General features: G+C 43.9%; 1 protein-coding gene across 2 annotated transcripts in view; it reads left to right on the top strand.

Annotated features, from left to right (window-relative positions):
- Nucleotides 1-22368, top strand: part of RTKN2 (rhotekin 2) — an 88906-nt gene that overhangs the window by 16158 nt on the left and 50380 nt on the right. For both annotated transcript variants that reach the window (XM_073548296.1, XM_073548297.1), the window contains exons 4-5: nt 8738-8791; nt 17796-17913. In XM_073548296.1, the coding sequence (XP_073404397.1) occupies nt 8738-8791; nt 17796-17913 (172 nt within the window). The remainder of the gene's footprint in view (nt 1-8737; nt 8792-17795; nt 17914-22368) is intronic.

The following is a 22368-nucleotide window of genomic DNA, read 5'->3' as shown; positions in this document are numbered from 1 at the left end:
GGGTTTTCTTATATGGATACACGTCACCGGGATCTTGGAGGCAGCCATCCCGGTCCGTGTGGGAGTGCGGAGCCGAGATAGCTTATCTATCTCTGGCGTTCTGAAACAGCGAGGACGCAGGTACAGCGCTGGGAAGAGGTAAGGAGGAACTTCCGGGTTACCGGAGGTTCCTCAGCGTACAGCGCATGCGCGGTCTTTCACAGCCGCGCGATACCAGCAGAGGAGCACTCCCCGCCCCCTCCGAAAAAAAAAAAAAAAAAAAGGGGACATGATTTAATATTGCGGCGCCGGACGGTGTTTCCAGGCCGGGCGCAGGCTAAATGAATGCACCGGAAGCAGGCGCACCTGGGAGGGGGAGGTACCAGGTACTGAAGGGTGGCATAAAAAAACCGAGGGGGATAGTGATAGAGCGTGCAGACATGTCTTCCCCAAGACAGGACACGCATCCCCAGGCAGGTGATACAGCGGCAGCGGAACGGCGAGGCTCCTCGGATAGGAGCCACAGAAGTCATGCCAAAAGAACCCCTTCTCAGCCTCCTGAACCGGTACCTACAGCTTCTCTGGGTGAGTGGACGACTCTCTGCCTATCAAGCTGTTAAAGAACCTCTCTCTCTCGCTCTCCCTCTCTCTCTCTCCTCTGCTATGTCCACCATAGGCTAAAAGGAAGGAAAAATCAAAAAACAAGGAATGTGCCCTCTGTACACGTCCTTTACCGGACTCTTATACAAAGAGGCTGTGCAAAAAATGCATTTCTGAAAATACAAAACAGGCTTCAACATCAGCCACAGATATTAGGGCTATAATAAGGGAGGAACTACAGGCCCTAACCCAGTCTAGCGGCATATCTAAGAAATCTAAGGCTAACAAACCAACGGCAGTTAGCTTAGATACAGATGAAGACGAAGCAGTAGTCTCTGACAGCTCCAATACGTCTACATCATCCTCTTCCTCTGATATGGAGGGTCGTTCATGTTTTCCGTTAGAGAACATGGACAACTTGGTGAAATCTGTAAGAAACACCATGGGTTGCACAGACACTAAGGAGCCGCAAACGACCCAAGAGATTATGTTTGCGGGATTGACAGATAGGAGGAAGAGGGTTTTTCCCGTTATACCGGCAATAAAGGCCTTAGTCAAAAAGGAATGGGAGAAGCAGGATGGGAGAAGCAGGATCAGAGAGGTTATCTTCCCTCGGCTTCAAAAAGAAGGTATCCCTTTAGCGACGAGGAATTGTTAACGTGGTCTAAGGTCCCGAAGGTCGACGCGGCAGTCGCCTCAGCCTCAAAGCAGTCGGCCTTACCAGTAGAAGACGCAGGGATTCTAAAAGACCCACTGGACCGGAAAGCGGATGCCTCACTAAAGAGAGCATGGGAGGCAGCCACGGGCACGTTTAAGCCGGCAATAGCCAGTACGTGCACAGCTCGCTCTATGCTGTTCTGGATTGATCAGCTAGACCAACAAGTGGAACAAAAAGTCTTCAGAGACAAGCTACGAGCAGCCATACCACTGATTCGTGGCGCAGCGGCATACATAGCAGACGCATCAGCCGATTCACTACGCATGGCAGCCAGAACAGCAGGCTTGCTTAATAACGCCAGACGAAGCCTATGGCTTAAAAGCTGGAGAAGTGACACCCAATCCAAGGCAAAGCTCTGTGCCATACCTTGTGAGGGTGAGTTTTTGTTTGGAAAAGCGTTGGACGAAATCCTTGCTAAAGCAAAAGAAAGGAAAAAAGGGTTCCCTAACCCCTCTCTCCCATTTTATAGGAGAGCGTTCAGGAGACGACCATTTGGTAGGGGAAGAACAGCAGAGAATTAGAACCGCTGGGCCACGAAAGAAGGAAAAGGTGCTATGTTTAGGGGATCCTCCTTCCGCAGAGATCGGAGCTAAAGAACCAGTCCCTCCAGTAGGAGGGAGACTAAAATTTTTCCTTCAGGAATGGGAGAAAATCACGACCAGCCCTTGGGTCGTGGGCATTATTAGAGAAGGACTAAAATTAGAGTTCCATCATGTGCCCCGTAACTCAGTCATCGTAACATCCCTTAACTCCCCAGTCCAACAGCGGGCCTTAGAGACTGAAATTTTCAGTCTTCTGGACAAAAAAGTCTTGGTCCAGGTGCCATAAGGACAGGAAGGGAGAGGATTTTACTCCCCTCTCTTTCTGATACCTAAACCCGATGGCTCCTTCAGGACGATAATTAACCTGAGGAAACTGAATACTTTTGTAACAAATCATAAATTTAAGATGGAGTCTATTAGATCCGCAATTAAGCTCCTTTTTCCCAATTGTATGATGGCAGGCCTGGATCTGAAAGATGCCTATTATCATCTTCCCATCTATTACAGATTTCAGAAATACCTCAGAGTGGCGGTGTTCCTCGAGGGCACCATAAAACACCTTCAGTTCACAGCCATGCCATTCGGCCTTTCCATCGCTCCAAGAGTCTTTACAAAGGTGATGGCTTTCTTACGCCAAAAGGACACGCTGATAGTACCCTATTTGGATGATTTTTTGATAATAGGTAACTCAACTAAACAATGTAATGAATGAGTGGCTGATGCAATCTTATCCCTACAGGCTCTTGGTTGGGTAATAAATTTCAAGAAATCCAGAATCGAACCACAATCAGTTCAGGCCTCCCTGGGTCTTCAGCTAGACTCCATAAGCCAAAAATGTCTGCTACCACAGGTAAAGATTACAACAATTAAAACGAAGGTCAGATTAGCGATAAACGAACCACACATGTCGTTAAGGGATGCAATGTCCCTCCTGGGGTCCCTTACTTCCTGCATCCCGGCGGTTCGGTGGGCCCAATTCCATACAAGAGATTTACAGCATCAAATCCTCTTGGAGGAGATTCAGGACCAGGGGAATTTAAGTAAAAAAATCACTTTATCTCAGATAGTCCTAACCTCCCTAACATGGTGGCTAGACGAGAATAACTTATCGGGAGGAGTACCATGGGTAGTAACACCCTCCCGTATAATTACTACTGACGCCAGCCCCACAGGATGGGGAGCCCACATGGGAAGCACCTTCACCCAAGGCTTATGGGATATAAGGGAAGAGCACGATTCATCAAACTTGAAAGAGTTAAAAGCAGTGGGTCATGCATTATATCATTTTCTCCCACAGTTACAAAGAGAGAACGTAAGAATCCTGTCAGACAACACCACAGTGGTCGCATATCTGAACAGGCAAGGCGGGACTCGATCAGTCGCATTAATGTCTTCCGCAAGGAAGATCTTGTCTTTAGCCGAAAAACATTTTTCATCTCTCAGCCCTCCACATAAGAGGAGAAGACAATGCGGAAGCGGATTTTCTAAGCCGCCACACACTGCGGCAAGGAGAGTGGTGCCTGAGCCGGCAAATATTCACAAACATCGTGTCACTATGGGGCCTTCCCCAGATAGATCTCTTCGCCACCAGGAAAAACAAACAAGTGCGAAGATTCGCCTCTCTGAATGTGACAGACGGCCCAGAAATCCTGGATGCCCTCCAGGCCCCATGGCGGTTCAAACTGGCATATGCCTTCCCCCCCAATCATACTACTACCGCAGGTGATCTGGAAGATCAGGGCAGAGAAGGCACGAATAATTTTAATAGCACCATTCTGGCCCAGGAGACCGTGGTTTTCATGCCTGCGGGCAATGTCAGTGACCGACCCTTGGGTGCTTCCTTCAACCCCCAGGCTACTCTCGCAGGGGCCATTCTTCCATCCTCATGTGGACAATCTCCACTTGACGGCTTGGAACTTGAAAGGGAAATGTTGAGGGCAAGAGGTTTGTCGGAAGGGCTAGTCAACACTCTCCTACAAAGTCGGAAATTGTCTACAACAAAAATTTACACCAGGGTGTGGAGAAAATTCCTAGAGTTTCACACAGCCCCTGATTCCAGAGAAATTCCAATAACAGCAATCCTAGAATTTCTACAAAAGGGAAAAAATTTAGGACTATCTGTTAACACTCTAAAAGTCCAGGTGTCGGCTCTAGGGGCCCTTTATAGTTATAATGTGGCAGGGAATAGATGGATTACCAGATTTATCTCGGCCTGCGAGCGGAGCGAACCGGTACACATACCTAGGGTCCCTCCTTGGGACTTTAATTTGCTGCTGGAGGCCATTACACGTGCTCTGTTTGAACCATTAGACTCAATATCCCTTAAACACCTATCTCTCAAAACAGTACTGCTAGTTGCACTAACCTCAGCCAGAAGGGTTAGCGACATACAAGCACTATCGATAGAACCCCCTTTCCTATTAACATTCCAGGATCAGCTAATATTAAAACCAGACCCCTCATACTTACCAAAGGTAGCAGGGAAGTTCCATAGATCACAAGAAATCGACCTCCCCTCATTTTTTAGTAACCCTTCTACTCCAGAGGAAGAGAAATTTCATACGCTAGATGTTAGAAGAACAGTATTACAATACATTGAGAGATCTAGCAGCTGGAGGAAGAGTAGGGCTCTATTTATTTCCTTCCAGGGCCAAAAGAAGGGATATGAGGTCACAAGGGGTACCCTGTCACGATGGATCGGAGATGCGATCAGCCTGGCATACTCCGCGAGCAATGAAGATCCCCCGGAAGGTATCAAGGCACACTCCACCAGAGCAATGGCTTCTTCTTGGGCAGAGAGGGGAGATGTCGCAATCGAGTCTATATGTAAGGCTGCTACTTGGTCAACGCCCTCTACCTTTTATAACCACTATAGACTGGAGTTATCATGCTCATCCAACCTAACCTTTGGTAGAGCGGTCCTCGGCACGGTGGTCCCTCCCATGTGAAGGTCTCTGAAAGTCTCTCCAAGTGGGTGCTGTCGTGGCGAAGAGTAAAAAGCCGGATTACTTACCGGTAATGCTCTTTTAATGAGTCCACGACAGCACCCGTTCACTAACCCTCCCTAGAAGTTAACATAAAAAATATATATATATATATATATATATATATATATATACCATCTTAGTTATAGAAATAGAATGAGCATATAGAATAATATAATGGCCTAATAATTGGCGGTCCTCCGGGTACTCTGAAATCCAACTGAGGAGGAGAGGCGGACCGCCCTCTTTTATCTCTGTAGGTTTCCTGTTCCTATGGGCGGATCCCTCTCTCCAAGTGGGTGCTGTCGTGGACTCATTAAAAGAGCATTACCGGTAAGTAATCCGGCTTTTTTCTGTATTTTGTTTAAAGCTTGAGAGATGGGTTTCAGGAAGCTCAGCATATGTTCAACATTTCTCTTAAGCCCAATGTTGAGGATTTTGGCCGTGACAGTGCCATCTATTTTATCTCGATTTTCTTCACAAAGTGTCATCAGAATAGGCCAGTTTTTGATATACTGCTCAAAACAGTCCACCACAGAGTTCCATCTAACATCTTGTGGGAGCGTTAGCTTGGTTCCACCCATCCTTTTCAGAGCCGCTGCAGCAAAATGATTATTACGGAAGTATTTAGCAATTTCAACAACATTAGCCTTTATTTCTGGAACACTTAAGTCTTTGGCTAAGAGGTGCAGCAAATGAGCACTGCAACCATATGTTATTAGCAGCTTTGTATTCCCTCCCTGCTCTTCTAAATCTCTTCTCATCTTGGATACGTTTGCAGCATTGTCAGTGACCAAACTGTGTACTAGACATTTGAATTTTTGTTCACATGTCGTTATAGCTTTTACTGCCACTTCTTGTAAGTATTCTGCTGTGTGTGCATTTCCTGACGTATCAGTTGTTTGTGCAAGGAAGACTTTACCTTCTTCTGTTGTTATACAAGCACATACAATAGGATCATTGTGGACATTACTCCACCCATCAATACTTAGGTTAACAATTTTACCCTCCAGAGCTGTTGCACATTGCTCCATTTCTCTGTCATACACTTGATCCAGCAGTTTCCCTGCAACATCAGCTCTGCTGGGTGGACTGTATCCTGGTGTCAGTGACTGAACCATAATAATGAAATGTGGGTTCTCAGTCAGACGGAAAGAAGAGTTCGTTGCATAAATAAACTGGGCAATTTTTTCATCAATCAACTCTTTTTCTAATCTGCTAGTTCTTATCACAAACCTATCTATGGTGGTTCCAGGAAGTAAAGGTTTTTTCTTCCTTTTGGGTGATGGTGATATGTGGCTGTGGGTGTCTGATGATGATGATGCTGCTGCTGCTAATGAAGCACTATCCTGGATGGATAACTCTGAAACTGTAGAACAGGATGATGGTGATCTTGGAGGTGGATAGTTTCCAGAATCCATGAATTCCCCTAAACAAAAAAAAAATCAATGCTGTTATTTTATTGTTTATACAATTTCTGCTTATTGTACACAACACATCACTGCCCCTTCCCCAAAAGGAATATTTGTTTTTCTTCATAACTGTACCAAATGACAGTAACATGCAGTAATAATAAGAAATATAATTTTTCTCACACATGACAGTTCAGTCTTTAGAAATAGGATTCAATAAAAATGTTTACCAACCTGAAGATCCCGCCTGTTCAGAAGTGTTTCTTTGGTCATCTTCATCACCACACTTCTCATGATGTTGCCTCATTCGCGCCACCAGGCCTTGCATCTCTTTGTTGCATCGTTTGCATTTTGCATGCATGCCTGCCTTACCGATAGGCGAAGGAGCTTCATTAAAATATTCCCAAACTGGGTCTCTTTTACGGCCTGCTGCCATTATAAGGAAAGAATGTAATAAACCTCAGATCGTACACACAAACAGATCCAGACTTGTCTGTCTGTGGCTATGCTGCAGTATTGTGCTCAAAGTTTCACTTTCATTTTCTTGTCTGCTTGCCCTTCCTCCTCCTCACACTTAGATTCACATTCTTCTTGTGTTGTGCAGATCTATTCCACTCCAAACAATCAGAAACATATTGTCTAACTTCTTGAACTTGGCACTGAAGGGGTTGATTCTGTATTCATAGGTTTGTAGAACAATAGGATTAAGGTCTTTTTCTCAACTCTGTTCATGTTGTAACATTTTTGCCGTGAAGAAGAGGCTGGGACCTCTGCGGAGTCAAATTCAGTTTTGAGAACTGCGTAAGTAAAGCGAGCGTCTGTGATAATATAGGAGAGAAACTGCCCACTAATCCTACAGAAACCTCTGGAAGAGCATGGCATTGTGAATGTTACACATATACAGCCTTTATTCTACTGAGTTAAACAACTCAGCTTTATCTCATGATGGAAGAACCTTTGGATGGTAAAATATTTTCCTCAAAAAGCAGTTTATTGAAAAAAATCCGATTTAAATCAAAAAAATCCTATTTTTTTTTTTTTTTTTTTTTTTTTTAAAAACTTTGATTTTTATCCACCCTGCTCCGTACTCACTGTGCTGTCTGCTGCTTCTTCCCTGGTGCTTCCCACATTCTTCCTAGAGTTCAAAGGACTGGAGGCAGAGCCCAGGATAACTTCAAACATGAAGGATTTATTTTTCTTCAGGACACAGCACATCCAATACACCTTTAGCACACTTGACACGGTACCAATACATTTTCTTCAGCTTTCCCTAGCTTCTTCAGCTACACCAGAATGGACCACAAAGTAACAGCGGGACGAGGGGCCCGGTGAAAACGGCACTTCAATCTATCTCCCTGGAACCGACTTCAGTCCAGACACGGAAATATTCATTTACTAGTTCGTCCACCCCCTTTTTGTTATTCTGCCCGTGCACTCGCTGGTGGCCCATTCGACTACTTCTTCAGCACCCAGACTTCTGGCACTTCATCAGTGGCGTCTCCACTGACATCTTCACTAAGTTGCTGCAGATACCGTACTCCACTTCACACGTTTGTGTGGCAGCCCTGCGGCTCAGGAACAATACCTTCTGAGCAGCACCAGGGGATACCCCTACTGACTATAACCAGGAAATCTGTCTCAGCTGATTCCCGGCTACCACTCCTACAATTAACACCTAAAGTGTCCTACAACTCTGCCCTATTATGCAGTGTACTCCGTGCCCCCATCTCGTGTCCTTTTTCCTAACTGCACTGTCACTAACATATATATGATACACAGATATGTAAATACGTCACGCTTATACATATACATGACACTCACGAATATGGCAATCATATACAGGTAACTAGTAGCAACAACATCTACAGGGCTATGCTCTGACCCTCTTGCATATGATTGTTAATTTCTCACTGGTTCCCGAGAATCTGGAGCCCAGCGTCCTTTGTGTGAATGAAGCATTACTGAGCATGTGCGACCAACTGTTCTGTGCTGTGTTTATAGGAGCTACAGACACAGTGCAGTGGCCGCACATGCTCAGGAATGCTTAATTTTTATAAAGGGAATTTTTAACCCTCCCTCCCTTCCCTGTTCTTAGGATTAATAGGGGGTCTTACCTGCCTCACACCAATCATACCTTTATTTCCCATCATGTGGATCATTTATATATGTTTCATTGACAAACCTCACAACATTTTTGCTAATGACCTATAGAACTGAGATCAGTTTAACTTTTCATGGAGGGTCTATTCACGGTCGTAGTTTTTCCGCACTGCTCTGATATCGTGATAAAGCCTTATGCTCCGATTTTAGAAAAATTGGGACAAAGTCCTTCTGGGTAACTTATATAAAAAAAAAAATCAGTGGACATCGTTTTTTAGGTAAAAATTGGAGAATGAGTCCTTAATGTGTCCGAGTTATAGTTCCAATATAACATTTACACGACACATGCAGAATCATTGTTGAAAAGCGCACAAATGATTGTCTATATATTTCTTTATCCAGGTATACGGATCCCCCTAATGTGGAAGGACACGGAACATTTTGGCAGCAAAGAAAGTAGGTAGAACCATCTAAAACTGCTATTTGTTTTCATTGTTAGCCCTAAATTAACTTAAAGGGGTTGTCCACTACTTTAAATTAACCCCCAATGTATCCCCCCGGGGCCCCTAATGATTTTTGTAAATACCTCATGTTGCTTATACTGCTTGTGAGCGGCGCTATCGCTGGCCGCTCACAGGCAGTACGTGACCCCCGACTGCAGCCGGCTCTTGCTTCCGCTGGCGTCCCTTCAAGTGCTGGCATCAGCCGGGGGTCCCTCTTCCTCCTTCTGCGCTGGCTGCCAGGCTGTTGGAGGGGTTATCCCCCCGCATCACACCCGGCATCCACCGCGCGCCCATTCATTGAGAGAGCGCATGGTGGATGCTGGGTGTGACGTGGGGGTAACCCCGCCCACAACCCAGCAGCCACCGCGGGGACCCAGTACTGGGTCACGTGCTGCCTGTGAGTTGCCATGGATAGCGCTGCTCACAGGCAGTATTTTGGCAACATAAGGTATTTACAAAATACATTAGGGGCCCGGGGGGGGGATACATGGGGGGGGTTAATTTAAATTAGCAGACAACCCCTTTAAATTGAACCTGACAGCTGAAACATGTTGCCCGAACCGTACTGGCTGTATGATCTTGGGTATGTTTGACACTAACTCACTGCTGCGTTTCAGAGAGGAACATGCTTTAAAGAAGCCCTCCTCCTCCCAACAAAGGCTTTATCTTAATATATTGCAGTCACCATATTATATAGCACTGTGTACTTACAATTGCTCAATTTGCCTTTCTACCCAGCTAATTCTTCTTTTGTCTGCTTTATGTAGAAACAGCAAGTCTTTTTTCCCCTACAGAAATCATTCCCCTGTTCAACTCCTGACCCAGCTGCTCCCTCTTCCCCCTGCAATAGACTAGTCTATTGCAGGGACTCATTTGGGCAGAGAAAATTGACCTTCTGTTTCTACATAGAGCTTAGAATTATTCAGCTAGTCAGTTTTAAATCATGTGATGTCATGGACCTAATGGAAAAGAGAAGGATTAGCTTGGTAGAAAGGCAAAATGAGCAATTGTAAGTACACAATGCTATATAATATGACGACTGCTATATATTAAGAGAATAAAACCTTTGATGGGAGGAAGAAGAGTGCTTCTTTAATAACTATGAAATTTAAACCCATAGATCAAGGTAAGGTGGCACATGAACTGAGTTAGATATATAAACAACAACGAGCCAATAATAACAGATTTTATTTAACCATGATTAAAATTTGTACATAACACTATAGTATTTAAGCTAATTGCATACCAAGCGGAGAAAGTCGGCACACTTTGTATAATACAGTGATAGAAGTGCCTGCACACTGCAGCGTAATTATAGCCACTAGTACATAACACTTGACAGAGGGATTTACTGTTCCCTGCTGAATTATTAGACTAATGGTGAAAAAGTAAAAAAATTCTTCCATACGGCCGTTTTTCCCGGCCCATTTTCCTACTTTCAGCTGCATTTATGCAGGCACCTCCTAACGAAGAAGCGAAACGCGCGTTGGGGCGGAGGTGACGCCACACACAACTCCTTGTAAGTGCTGCCCTTTTACTTTTTTTTTCACCATTAGCTATATACTGTAGCTCGTTGTTGTTGTTGTTTATAAAACTTTTTAAGTGTCCGCTAGCATTAACTGACCTCTGCACAGCAGGCACACATATTAAAGGGAGCATGTATCGTTGACCCTGTGTCTGATCTGCCCACTGCTTGTTTTAAAAGATGAGGAGCGGAGCTCTTTTTTGTGGGCAGAGATTCCGTATAACTTGTGTCTTATTTAATCTTTGCTCATTCTGCCCTTGGCAGTCAAGTGGGCGGTACCATCAGTGATTGTCCATCTTCCTTATGAGAGAGCTGTCAGTCGCTAATGGGACCACCCACTTGACTGCTAAGCCCAGAAGGATTTCAATCAGTAAAAGACAAGTTCTACTGATTGTTTTCCCACAAATTCAATCAATTCTTTTCCCTGCTCTTTACCATGCTGTCCGCAGATCGGGCGGCATGTAAAGCATGATCGGTTCCCTTTAATGCTGTCTGCTCCGTTCCTTCACATTCTTCCAGTAAATGAGCTCTCGTCACAGTTTAGTCTGCATATCTCTGTAAGAGCGACCTGTTAGCTGCAGTAATATCTGTGCATTGAGCTTCGTACGCTCGGCGTGTCATTTATGCTTTCACGTGCATTTTTCCGCTTTTTCATTGGCAATTGAAATACTGTAAAATTCTAATTATTATTGTATTCTGCGCGTTTTCTGCAGACTGAGCCGTTGTGATGGCAGAGGCCAGTCTATGAAGGCTAACACATGAAAAACCTCTTGCATGTATAATTAATGAACACACGAGCTGGGTGACGGCTCCACGGTGCTTTGGGCTTAAAAGTTTTATTTGAAAAACATTTTGGCTTCTTTACATGCAGGAAACGCTGAAACACATTTCATCTTCTCTTTGTTAAAATGTAAAAACTAGAATTATTTAGAATCTCAAGTCATTTTTTTCTGCATATTTTTGTCCTGTATCAAATGTCAAACATTTCTGCAAAGCTTCATTCTACGGGAGGAAAACCACCGGCAGAATTAACATTTACTCCTGGAATATTTAGTGTATTGATCAAAGCCAGCTGATATTTGAGTAACTCCATTTCTGCACTTTCTAATAAATCCCAGTGCACCTCTAGTAAACATGTCGTCAATGTAGTGCCGCAGCGATTAGGGACTTCTTTAAAAGGAACCTGTCATGTCCCCCCCCCCCTTCTAAATCTTCCACCGGTTGTGTTGAACCTATAATTATCGGTGTTCATTTTGCCCCTATAGCCCGGCATTCCTGGAAAAAAAATCCATTTTTTACTTCTCCCATGCCCTGTGCAAATTGGCAAAGAGGGGTTTGATGGGCTTGACAGGACTATTAGCAGCTTCTGGTGTCAGCTGCAGAATTTAACTATTTTGTCTCCTGATATGCGTGATGTCCCTTTCATCCTCCGCATCAATTAGTCTCACGCTATCAACATTTAATAAAGCCCAGTGCATGAGGCAGACCGTTCCACCACTGACTGCAGGCTCAATAGTGATTGCCACGTCAAGAGGCAAAGGTGAGGGATTCTGAGAGCAGACACCAGAGTTGGTCCAAGAATCCACATCCGACCGCTTGAGGCTGAATTTTTATACATCGCGGGAGAACTGAAAAGTGGATTGTGAGGAAGTGCAATGGGCGCTTGTTTTGAAATGTCTTGTAGGTCAACCAGCCCAATGACCGCCGTATAGAAAGAGGAAGCCAGATGCTGTCTGGGATTGGGATGAAAGTACATAGTGACTGACTGTAGACTTCTGAATCCTGGCAACTTGCTGTCCTCACACCGTCGAGATTCTCCGGTGTTTCCAGTGAGAGCGAGTTGTCACGTGACCACATGTATTTCAATTTCCATATTTAACATTCCAACCAGACATGCTCATCCTCTCTCATTGTACACTTATCGGTGATTGATGTGGACGTCTAGACGGCATGTGACCATCTTCTCACATTGGCAATCCTGAAGAATCCTGACATGCTGTCAGGATTTAGAAGACTGGACAACCCCTTTTAACCATGTCATCAACAATAATGTGTCTACAAGTCCGCCCTGCTCCAGGGAATTGAAAGGTCTCTCCCATTGTGTAACTGGACAGACCTGACAATCACCTGAAGACTGGTGCAGTGAGAAGCCAACCGGGGACCACATCGGTCTGTACGGTCTCTCTATATAGGCTGAGGATGGATCTTCAAACTGTTTCTCTGAAAATCCATGTCATTTCAGAGTAAAACATACCCGGTGCTGTCCTGCAGCCAGGCTCTGATTCATGCTGCCTGTGGTGGTTCGGGCAGCATGACTCTAGTGACAGGTTCCCTTTTAATAAAGGTCAAAATTCTTCTCTGATGTAATTTCTTAAGATATCTTTATTGCAGTCAGAGGTTTGCTGGATATTTAGAGCTCTGTATCAGAAAATAAGACCCGGTAGACCTGATATCTCGCTGGCTTCCCCCAGTCGCCACCTGAGGGATAGTCGCACTCCATAATGTTATATTAGCAACGCCTGTGCAGTGTTCCAGTGATATCAGGGGGGTTCATTTTAGGGGATGCTGATCATGACATATCCCCACGGTTGGGGAAAAAGTGTCTGTAATTTTTTTTTGAGGCTATTGTTGCTTTTGCTTGTAATTGTCCTCATTTTGCATCTCACACTAAACGCTGATGATGATGAATCCATTCCAGTATATTCCTCTATAGACTTGTATAACATAATTGAAAGTCTTTGTCATTCATTATACACCCATCCACACTGTGTGCACATCTGCTTCGACACACTGCATGCGGTCGAGCTCAGGCAGTGTCAGTGTGCACAAACACAGACGCCGGGCACTGTACCACTATAATGTACGGTCCTGGGATGATTTTTATAGAGACCAAGTCAGGTATATAGCTTTATAGCTAGTTTTAGGGTTGGGTTGGGGTTAACAGATTCCCTTTAAATGGAACCTGTCATGTCCCCAAATGTTAACCTGCAGCTATAGAGTTAATCTGCATGTGCATAGCAATTCAATGCTGCCTGGCTGCTGTGCTGGAAACGCAGCTACTGGGGTGAAATTAACATTATTTCTCCCAGGAGCTGCCGGCTTTCAGTCATAGAGGTGTGATAAAGTGGTTAGTCATCGATCAGCACTGTGACCGGAGGCAGTAATCACGTCCTGACACTGACAGCCAGACAGCCGTATAAAGCAAAATGGCAATCAAAGTCCCAGGGTGTAGTACCAGCTGCCACTCGGTGTACTAGGCAATAACTGTAGTCCCTCCGGCCTCTGACTGAAAGCCGGCGGCTCCTGGGAGGAATGAAGTTGATTTTCTCCCACTAGCCACGCATTCAGTAAGGCAGCTGGACAGAATTGCAATGCTATTTACGTTAATGCCAGGTTGCCTTTAATCTCTAATGTAGTATTGCAAAATGATGCATAATGAGGGATATTATAAGTTGTGTAAAGCAGAAAAAAAGGTTGCCATGGGTAACCAATCTAAATAGAAAAATAATGGCTAGGATTCTATTATTGATGGCCACAGGGAACATTATTGTGTTTGGTCGTGTGACGTCCATAGTGAGCCTGGAAGGTAATGTAAAATTACCATTGTGTTGTAGGTACGTGGACGGCTGTTTATTTTTTTTTTTATCTCTGTACACATAATTATTGTACTTACCTGTATTATTGGAAGTTTTTTCCTATTTGCGTGTTTTATTATTTTTAATTTGGCTTAGAAATGCAAAATATATTTTCATAAATCTATCTATAAACTTTTTTTTTTTCTTTCCTGCACATTTATTATCCTCATTTTTCAAGTTTTTAATTTACAGCCTTTCATAGCAATATAAGCGGCTTTTGCTTGTAATAGGCTTTTATACCCTGCCAGCAGACATAATCCCTTAATACTGGCAAGAAATATTTCCACTAACAGATAGGAATGCTTCTGTAACGCATCACTCGATATAGTTTCTCCATTAAATAAAAGCCGTACTTATCGATCAGACATTGGACGAGGGTCTCGCAGCCTCCAGAGAAATTAAGATTTTCTATGGTCACTGAAATTTTGTTAATCATTTGTTTCTGATCTCTTCATTTATTACGCGCCCCTTTTACAAGCTGCCTGTATATTACAGCTCCAGACCGCCAAATTTTACATGGCCCTCACAGACCTTTTTAAAGGGATCTTGTCACCATGAAAATTCTGTCCTAATTGCAGGGACCATGCTATAGAGCAAGGGGAGCTTGATATATAGTTTTGTTAGAAAATATTCAATATAACCTGTGGTTTATTTATTGCTCTGCTCTTTCTAGGATTTTCGGTCCAGTGGGCGGTCCTATTGTGTGTGTATAGGGGCCGCCCACTGATGGGACCACCCACTGGACTGAAAATCCCAGAAAGAGCAGAAAGTTAAATGATAAAAACTTAGGTTATACTGAATCTTTTCTCCTACAATTACATATCAATCTTCTCAGCTTCTCCCGCTCTATAACATGGTGCCTGCTGATAGGACTGTATTGTTATTAAGACAGGTTCCCTTTAAAAGGGATCATGTACCTCGGTATTCCTCCGATTTTTAATATGGAGAGATAAAATGTTTGTTTGTTAATCTTATAATAGAGCTAAGGCTGCTTAGATGCTCTATTACAGAGGGATTCTGCTCCAGAACCGATGCTACTAGGTAACCGGCCATCAGTATTTTTACCCCAAATGTGATGGCATTTATGTAAAGGTGCTTTAATCCAAATAATGCCTTACATTTCTTGTAGAATGTTTGTTTTTGGAGAAATCCATAGGTGAAATTGTATGCTAAAGAGTTGCAAGTGCAGTGGGTGGACATTGCACTTACAGCTCTCCTGCCTCCCTCCATATTCCCTGCTTGCCTCTTGTCTCTGACAGGTGACTCATTTTTCAGTGACCGGTCAGTCAGAGACAGGAGGCGGGCAGTGAAAAGCCAGAGAAGCAGGACATGTAAGTGCATGGCCCGCCTCACTGCACTTGCAGCTCATTAGCAGACAATTCCAACTATGGATTTCTCTAAAACAGCAAAACAGATTTTGCAAGAAAGGTAAGGATTTAATTCGCACTAAAGCCCAAACTTGCCATTAGTTTGGGGTATAAAATCCTAATGACAGATTCTTTGTAAAGGGAATCTGTCAACTTGGAAAATTCTATTTACCTGTAAATATGGGATGGGCTTAGTCTGCAGGTAAATGTAGTTACCTTACTGAAAGTGTGGCTACCGGGAGAAAAAACACTTAATTTCTCTTGGGAGCTGCCGGCTTTCAGTTCAGTGGTGGTGTGTGAAAACTGGCTACAGTCACGCTGGGTATACTGCGAGATGGATCGATGCGCTCTGGATGTATGCTCTGCACCGCAATCTGTCAATCAAAGTGCCGCTAAGTGCATACAGACAGTTCTCACAGTATAGAGAGAAAGCAGTGACTGTATCTGCTTCATGCACGCCCTCCTGGGAGGAAATAAGTTAATTTTCTTCCGGTAGCCAAACTTTGAATAAGGCGACTGGGTTGTCATGAAACACTATTAACATGCAGTTTTATCCTATATCTGCAAGGGAGTAGCGTTATTCGAGGTGACAAATTCCTGTTAGAGGGACCCTGTCAGCAGGATTGTGCAGTAACCTACAGACAGTGTCAGGTCGGCACCGTTATACTGATTACAATGATACCTTGGTTGATGAAATCCGTCTTATGGCTGATTCTTAATCTTTATTTTCAGTTCTGTGTTAATGATATGCTCGTGCCCTAAGGCAGGGTTGGGGTATGTGGTTCTCTGATTATATATTCATAACGCAGACTGCTGACAGGTCACTGACCCCTCACTGACCTGCCCCCTAGTTTACATAATGAATACCATCACATACTCAAAGCACCAGCGCTGTCGCATAATCGCATGGGTACTGTGCGCTTAATCCCTTTTCCAGCTTTACTTGAGCGAAGGAAAAAAAAAAGAAAAAAAAAGCTCATTTTGATAATGGCGCCCACTGCAGTTTGTATAGAGGTCTTATAGCCACTGCTGCACAGGCGCAGGCGGCACCATCTTGGTGGAGGATTTTTCTTTTCTTCTCCAGCAAGATGGCGCCGCCGGCTCCAGCAGGTATCGGATCTCTATACAAATTGATAGCTGCTATTGCGAAGGCGCATCGGGCGCCATTATCAAAATGAGTTTTTTTTTGTTTTTTTTTCCTTCGCTTAAGTAAATCTACAAAAGGGATTAAGTGCATAGTAACCATGCGATTATGCTGCGGCCGGCACTTGCCTGCAGAAGCAAACTTTTTTTATTTATTTTATATTTATTCAGTATGTGATGGTATTCATTGTGTAAACTAGGGGTCAGGTCAGTGACGGATCAGTGACCTGTCAGCAGTCTGCATTATGAATATATAATCAAAGCACCACATACACCAGTCCCGCCTTAGGACACGCGAATCTCAAGAACTCAAAACTGAAAATAAAGATTAAGAAGCAACCAAGGTATCATTTCACTCAGTATAATGGCACCGACCTGACACTGTCTGTAGGTTACTATGCACAATCCTGCTGACAGGTTCCCTTTAAACTGTTGTTTGTTTTTTTAAAGGGAACCTGTCACCTGTTTCGGCCGCTATAAGATGCGGCCACTGCCTTTCAGGGCTTATCTACAGCATTCTATAATGCTGTAGATAAGCCTCCGGTCTGACCTGAAAGATAAGAAAAATAGCTTTTATTATACTCACCTGGGGGCGGTCCGGTCCGATGGGTGTCGCAGGTCCATGTCCGGCGCCTCCCATCTTCTTGCAAGCAGGAGGCCAGCATCGCTTCATCACTCCTCGGCATCGCGCTCCTGTTGAGGGCAGAGCGAAGTACTGCAGTGCGCAGGCGCCGGGCCTCTGACCCTTCCCAGTGCCTGTACACTGCAGTACTTTACTCTGCCCTCAACGGGGCAGATACGTACGCCTGCGCAAGAGCGCGATTCCTGGGAGCGATGACGCAAGCAGGAGGGCGGCGTTGCAAGAAGATGGGAGGGGTGAGTATAATAAAATTTACTGTATTTTTTTATCTTTCAGGTCGGATCGGGGGTTTATCTACAGCATTACAGAATGTTGTAGATGAGCCTCGAAAGGCGGCGGCTGTATCTTATAGTGGCCAAAACAGGTGACAGGTTCCCTTTTAAGGCCGTCCTCCCACACATATTTCTTTAAAATCATCCAAAACTGCCCTGTGTGACCGGCTGACCATCTAATATGTGTGGGACCCTCCTGATTCTTGTCTGATAGATGTTGGGGGAGAGAAGGATCGGACAGTTTGTGGTGTCTGTGCAGAAGACATGCAGGACCAGCTGAAGCCAATGTGTATGAGTGGACAGGGATGACCCACGTCTGTATACTTGTATGATGCAGTGTTCAGCTACAAACTGCCTTCTTTGCTTCCCCTATAGAATCCGATCGTTATGCAGTATTCTGCATGTTGAGACTTGGCCGTGAAATATTTGATACAGATATGGTCATCGTGGACAAAACAACGACCGATATTTGCTTTGAAAACACTATTGTATTGTAAGTATCTGATTATATGAGCATATGACATTTGTATTAAATGACTGTACATAATGTATTTCGCTGCCCAAACACATTTGCATTGATTGAAGAGGAAAAAAACTTTTCCACATCTTACATTGATGGCTTATCCTTAAAGTAATCGATCAATATCAGATAATTGTTACTTTGCTCTTTTTAACATCACACCTTCCACTTATACTTGCGGCTGTGTCGGGTGCTGTTGCATGAATTTTCTTTTTTTTTATTATTATACATTTTTGTCAATGTTTTCTGTCATATAATGATGTGTATTATTAAAATTAGAATTCTTGCCCTTACAAATTTCACAATGGCTGATGGAGCTATTTTAGACATTTACTTCCTGTCCTTTCATGAAGCTTTTTCAGGAGGCTCATTATCTTCACAAGCAGGGCTATAACGACCGGTAAAACCTCTATACACAAGTGATATCACATGATCAACCAATCGCAACAAGCTATGTCACAGCTGACCCTGCTCCTCTTCCCTTTACCATAACCTTTGCACACGCTCATTACATGTTGCAGTTTTTTTTTTTTAATATAAAAAATGACGCCTAAATCTGTCTATTGCTGCTAATGTACATGTAAATTTTTAGAAAGGACAGAGTATGAGTGTAAAATAGCCACAGTGACCAGTGTGAAAACTTTAAGATTTCTACTTTTTATTTTTAATATACGGTAGATTGTGATATGGGGAAAAAAAATTGCTCTAAGGATGACCTGTCACTAGGTCAAAAATGCCCAGTTTTTGCTCTTATTTTATGCCATTTTTTGTGTTACTTATAGGACTCATCCAGGACTAATGCATTTTTTTTTTTTTTTTTACACTTTGGGCCTAAAATGTAACATGCGGTAGGTGCTAGCAGAGGCAACTATCTGACTGTTCTACCCGGTTTCTGCTCGGAACGGACAATGATGGCTCCTGCCGGCAAGACAGCTGAGTCAATACCTGTCTGTTAGTCCCATTATAAAAAAAAAAAATATATACATATAAAAAATCTGTAGTCCTGGATAACCCCTTTAAATCTGTCATATTGATCCAGAGATATGGGCCTTTTTAATTAATGCTAATTTTATTATTTTTAGCCAGGGTTTGTGGCTCACAGGATCCTCAGGGGACGTCTTATTACCCTGTAAGCCACGCCTCCTTTGGAAAGACCATCAAAATTAGCACTAAAAAAAGACCATATAACAGTATGACAAGTTAAAAAAAAAGGCATAATTAGACGAACAACGAGAATAAAATAACCAAAAAACCATCCACTTTTCATCTGGCGACAGGTCTTTTCAAACAGTAGGTCACTTTCTGATGAGCCATTCCTTTTGAACATGCACAATCCTTTGCTCCCCTTACTATTGGGAAAAAAAGATGAGGAGACTCCGACATATCTATCATTTTCTATAATGTAACCTTAGTGTATATGATGGAATGAAGATGAGACGATCAGACTGAAGCTTGGCAATAGCTGGATGTTTTGTTTCTTCATGGGGGACTGCTGCCTTTCATTTCCCAGTGATTTTAAGAAAAGTATGAATAATTGATTATTAAAACATCAGTAGGGATCAGTACAATTAAGCGCACAGGCCGTATACACAGTACACAAGCCGTAATGTCACTCCGCAGATGAGGAGCGCAGATCTCTGGGAAACGTGGTGATTGATATTTCACGCTTTTCTTCTAACGTCTTTCTGGTATTTATACAAAATAATCTCAATGTCGAGGACCCCAGAGCTTTATAACATATATACTTTATAAGGCAGCGCATAGATTTTCTTTCTTCGCCTCTCTTTTCTACTTATCTTTATAGTGTCCTTTACAGATTTATGCTGAAAAGTTTAACGTATCTATAAATGTACATTGTGCTTTATGGAAGAATTTTTTATCATACATGATACATAATTGAAATGTACTTATATATATTTTTGTTATGTAATGCTGTTTATTATATCGTATCACTGCCGTTCTTGAGTCAAGATAAAAATCGAAAGTAAGATATTACTAATGGCAACTCTATATAGAGACAATTGAGGTCCAAAGCAAATCCATTATCAGACTATTCTTCACCCCATGTAAGGGGCGGCGATTCAGCTACTCAACATCACGAGAGCAGCTCTTTTGGGTTGCTGTGTCGACGGGGCGTGACTGCTCACGACATGTCGATTGACAGCCGGCTCCCCGCAGTTGGACAGCAAAATTGTCTGGAATTGAGATCGGACGCCATGTTGCTTTTGGAGAGCCCCTGATGTGCCTAAACTGTTGAAAGCCCGCACAAGTGACGCCATTTTGGAAACTAGACCCCCAAAGAGCTTATCTAGATGTGTGGTGAGAACTTTGAACCCCCACGTGTTTACAGAAGTTTATAACGTAGAGCCGTGAAAATTAAAAAATCATGTTTTTTACACAAAAATGATCTTTCTGCCGCAAAATATTTATTTTCACAAGGGTAACAGTCAAAACACGTTGATCTAACTGACGTGCTATATGTGGCACCCCTGAGGGTTCAGTTGCCACAGAGGTACTGCACCTCCTCCTGAGGTGTGGTACCCCACCATCGAGGTGAGTTGGAGGCTCCTGACCATGCTCCAACACTCCCATCCCACACAACACGGTAGTTCAGCAAAGCCACATTGCGGCTCCCTACTTGGAGTGTAGCAGAGCACCTTTGGTGGCTCCCTGCTTGGAACACGAAACGTGCTGGGAGGCGGGTGGAGTTTAGAATACATAAAAGAGTGTGGGAAGGTTTAGAATTTCAGTGAATTCGAGGTCGGTCAGTCAGAGAGTCACTCAGAGAGGAAGGAAGATCCCTGAGAGAGGGATGGAGGAAGGAGTGCTGCAGCTGCCTCAGTGACCTCAGCCAGCTGGCACCGGAAAGGAAAGAAGGAGACGGACGTTGAACAAAAACCTGATCTTCCATAAGAAGGAAAGACTAGTACGGAACGTAGGAGTAAAAGGGAACAGAGGACGTGGGTTAGATGAAGAACCCTGCCTAGAAGTTCTAAGCGCAAGGCCGGGGCCCGGTCCCCGAGGTTGTATGGACACTAATGGTTCTGCAGCAGACACCGGTGGAGTAGTGGGCTGTAAATGCGCTACTCCCATCTAAGACTTGGGGGCACAACAGCAACATTGATAATGACGCGGGATTCAGGAGTAAGGAGTCCCTGAAGCAGGCCACAGCTGTCTGCCGTACAAGTAGAGTTCTTGGGAACATCTGTCAGGAGGAACTCCAGTGTAACTCCGTACTAGGAGATCTTCACACTTAAAGGCACTATAAGAGGAGACGTTCAGAAAGGTACATGTTGGCGAAGCGTTGGAAGGGAGCATTCCATCTGACCAGGAGGTGGATTGAGCCTCTGACCCGGAGGACACAGCATGGAGGCAGGCACCTGTGTGTACTACAGACTGTGAGTAAAGCTTTGGAACTACAAGCCCCGGTGTCCTCCTTTCATTCCTGCGCCAACACACCTGGTACTGCTACATCTGGGTACCAGCTTCCACACTGCCCGCTCCTTTCAGCTACCACTACATCCACACTGCCCTGGGACTACAGCTCCACCTTTGGGGAGCTTCACCATCTTGGCTGCAACACACCACCAGTCCCAGAGGATCTGCATGCAGCGTCGGCTTAACATCTCCCTTGCCGAGCAACACAGGTGGCGTCACAAACTATTCATCAATTCTATTTCATTGTTCTTTCACCCCCTTTTGCCATGGAGCCCCAGGGCCACGGACCGGGTCACAGCTTCCGTGACAACTCCCATTGAGATCAACTGGCCCGGTGCCGAGTACCCCGATAACCCTGGCCGGGGGCGCTCCATATACACCTGACTTCATGTGCTTTATTGCAAGTTTTATTGAATTGAAATAAAAAGTTGTATTTTAGCTGCCTTCTACTCCGCTGGATCCTTCCTTTCTGCAGGAGAAATTAGACCCCCAAAGTTGTTGTGTAATTTGTCCTGAGTACGCTGATACCCCATATGTGGGGGGTAAATCACTGTGATCGCCTTACTGCGATCTTTTTGAGGCAGAATGAACAATCCAATCCACAAAAGGTGAAGAATTTGGTTTTATTTTTTATGCCATACCTCGTGTGGTATTAGTGATATGGCGACTTTATTCTTCGGGTCGGTACGATTACAGCGATACCAGATTTATAACTTTTTTTTATGTTTCGCTTCTGTCACACACTAAAAGACGCTTTTTTTGTAAGAAATTTTTGCATCGCCGTATTTTGAGAGCTATGATTTTTGCATATTTCAGCCGAGAGTCATATGAGGGCTTGTTTTTTGCGGGACGAGCTGAGGTTTTTATTGGTACCATTTTCGGGCACATGACGTTTTTTGATCGCTTTGTATTCTGATTTTTGTGGAGGCAGAATGAACAAAATCCAGCAATTTAGGAATTGTTTTTATTTTTATTTTTCCCCATTCTGCG

This window comes from Dendrobates tinctorius, unplaced genomic scaffold (assembly GCF_039654945.1).
Source record: "Dendrobates tinctorius isolate UK_male_01 unplaced genomic scaffold, ASM3965494v1 ptg000156l, whole genome shotgun sequence".
In the NCBI taxonomy this organism is placed as follows: Eukaryota; Metazoa; Chordata; class Amphibia; order Anura; family Dendrobatidae; genus Dendrobates; species Dendrobates tinctorius.
This window is presented reverse-complemented; position numbering and strand designations above follow the sequence as displayed.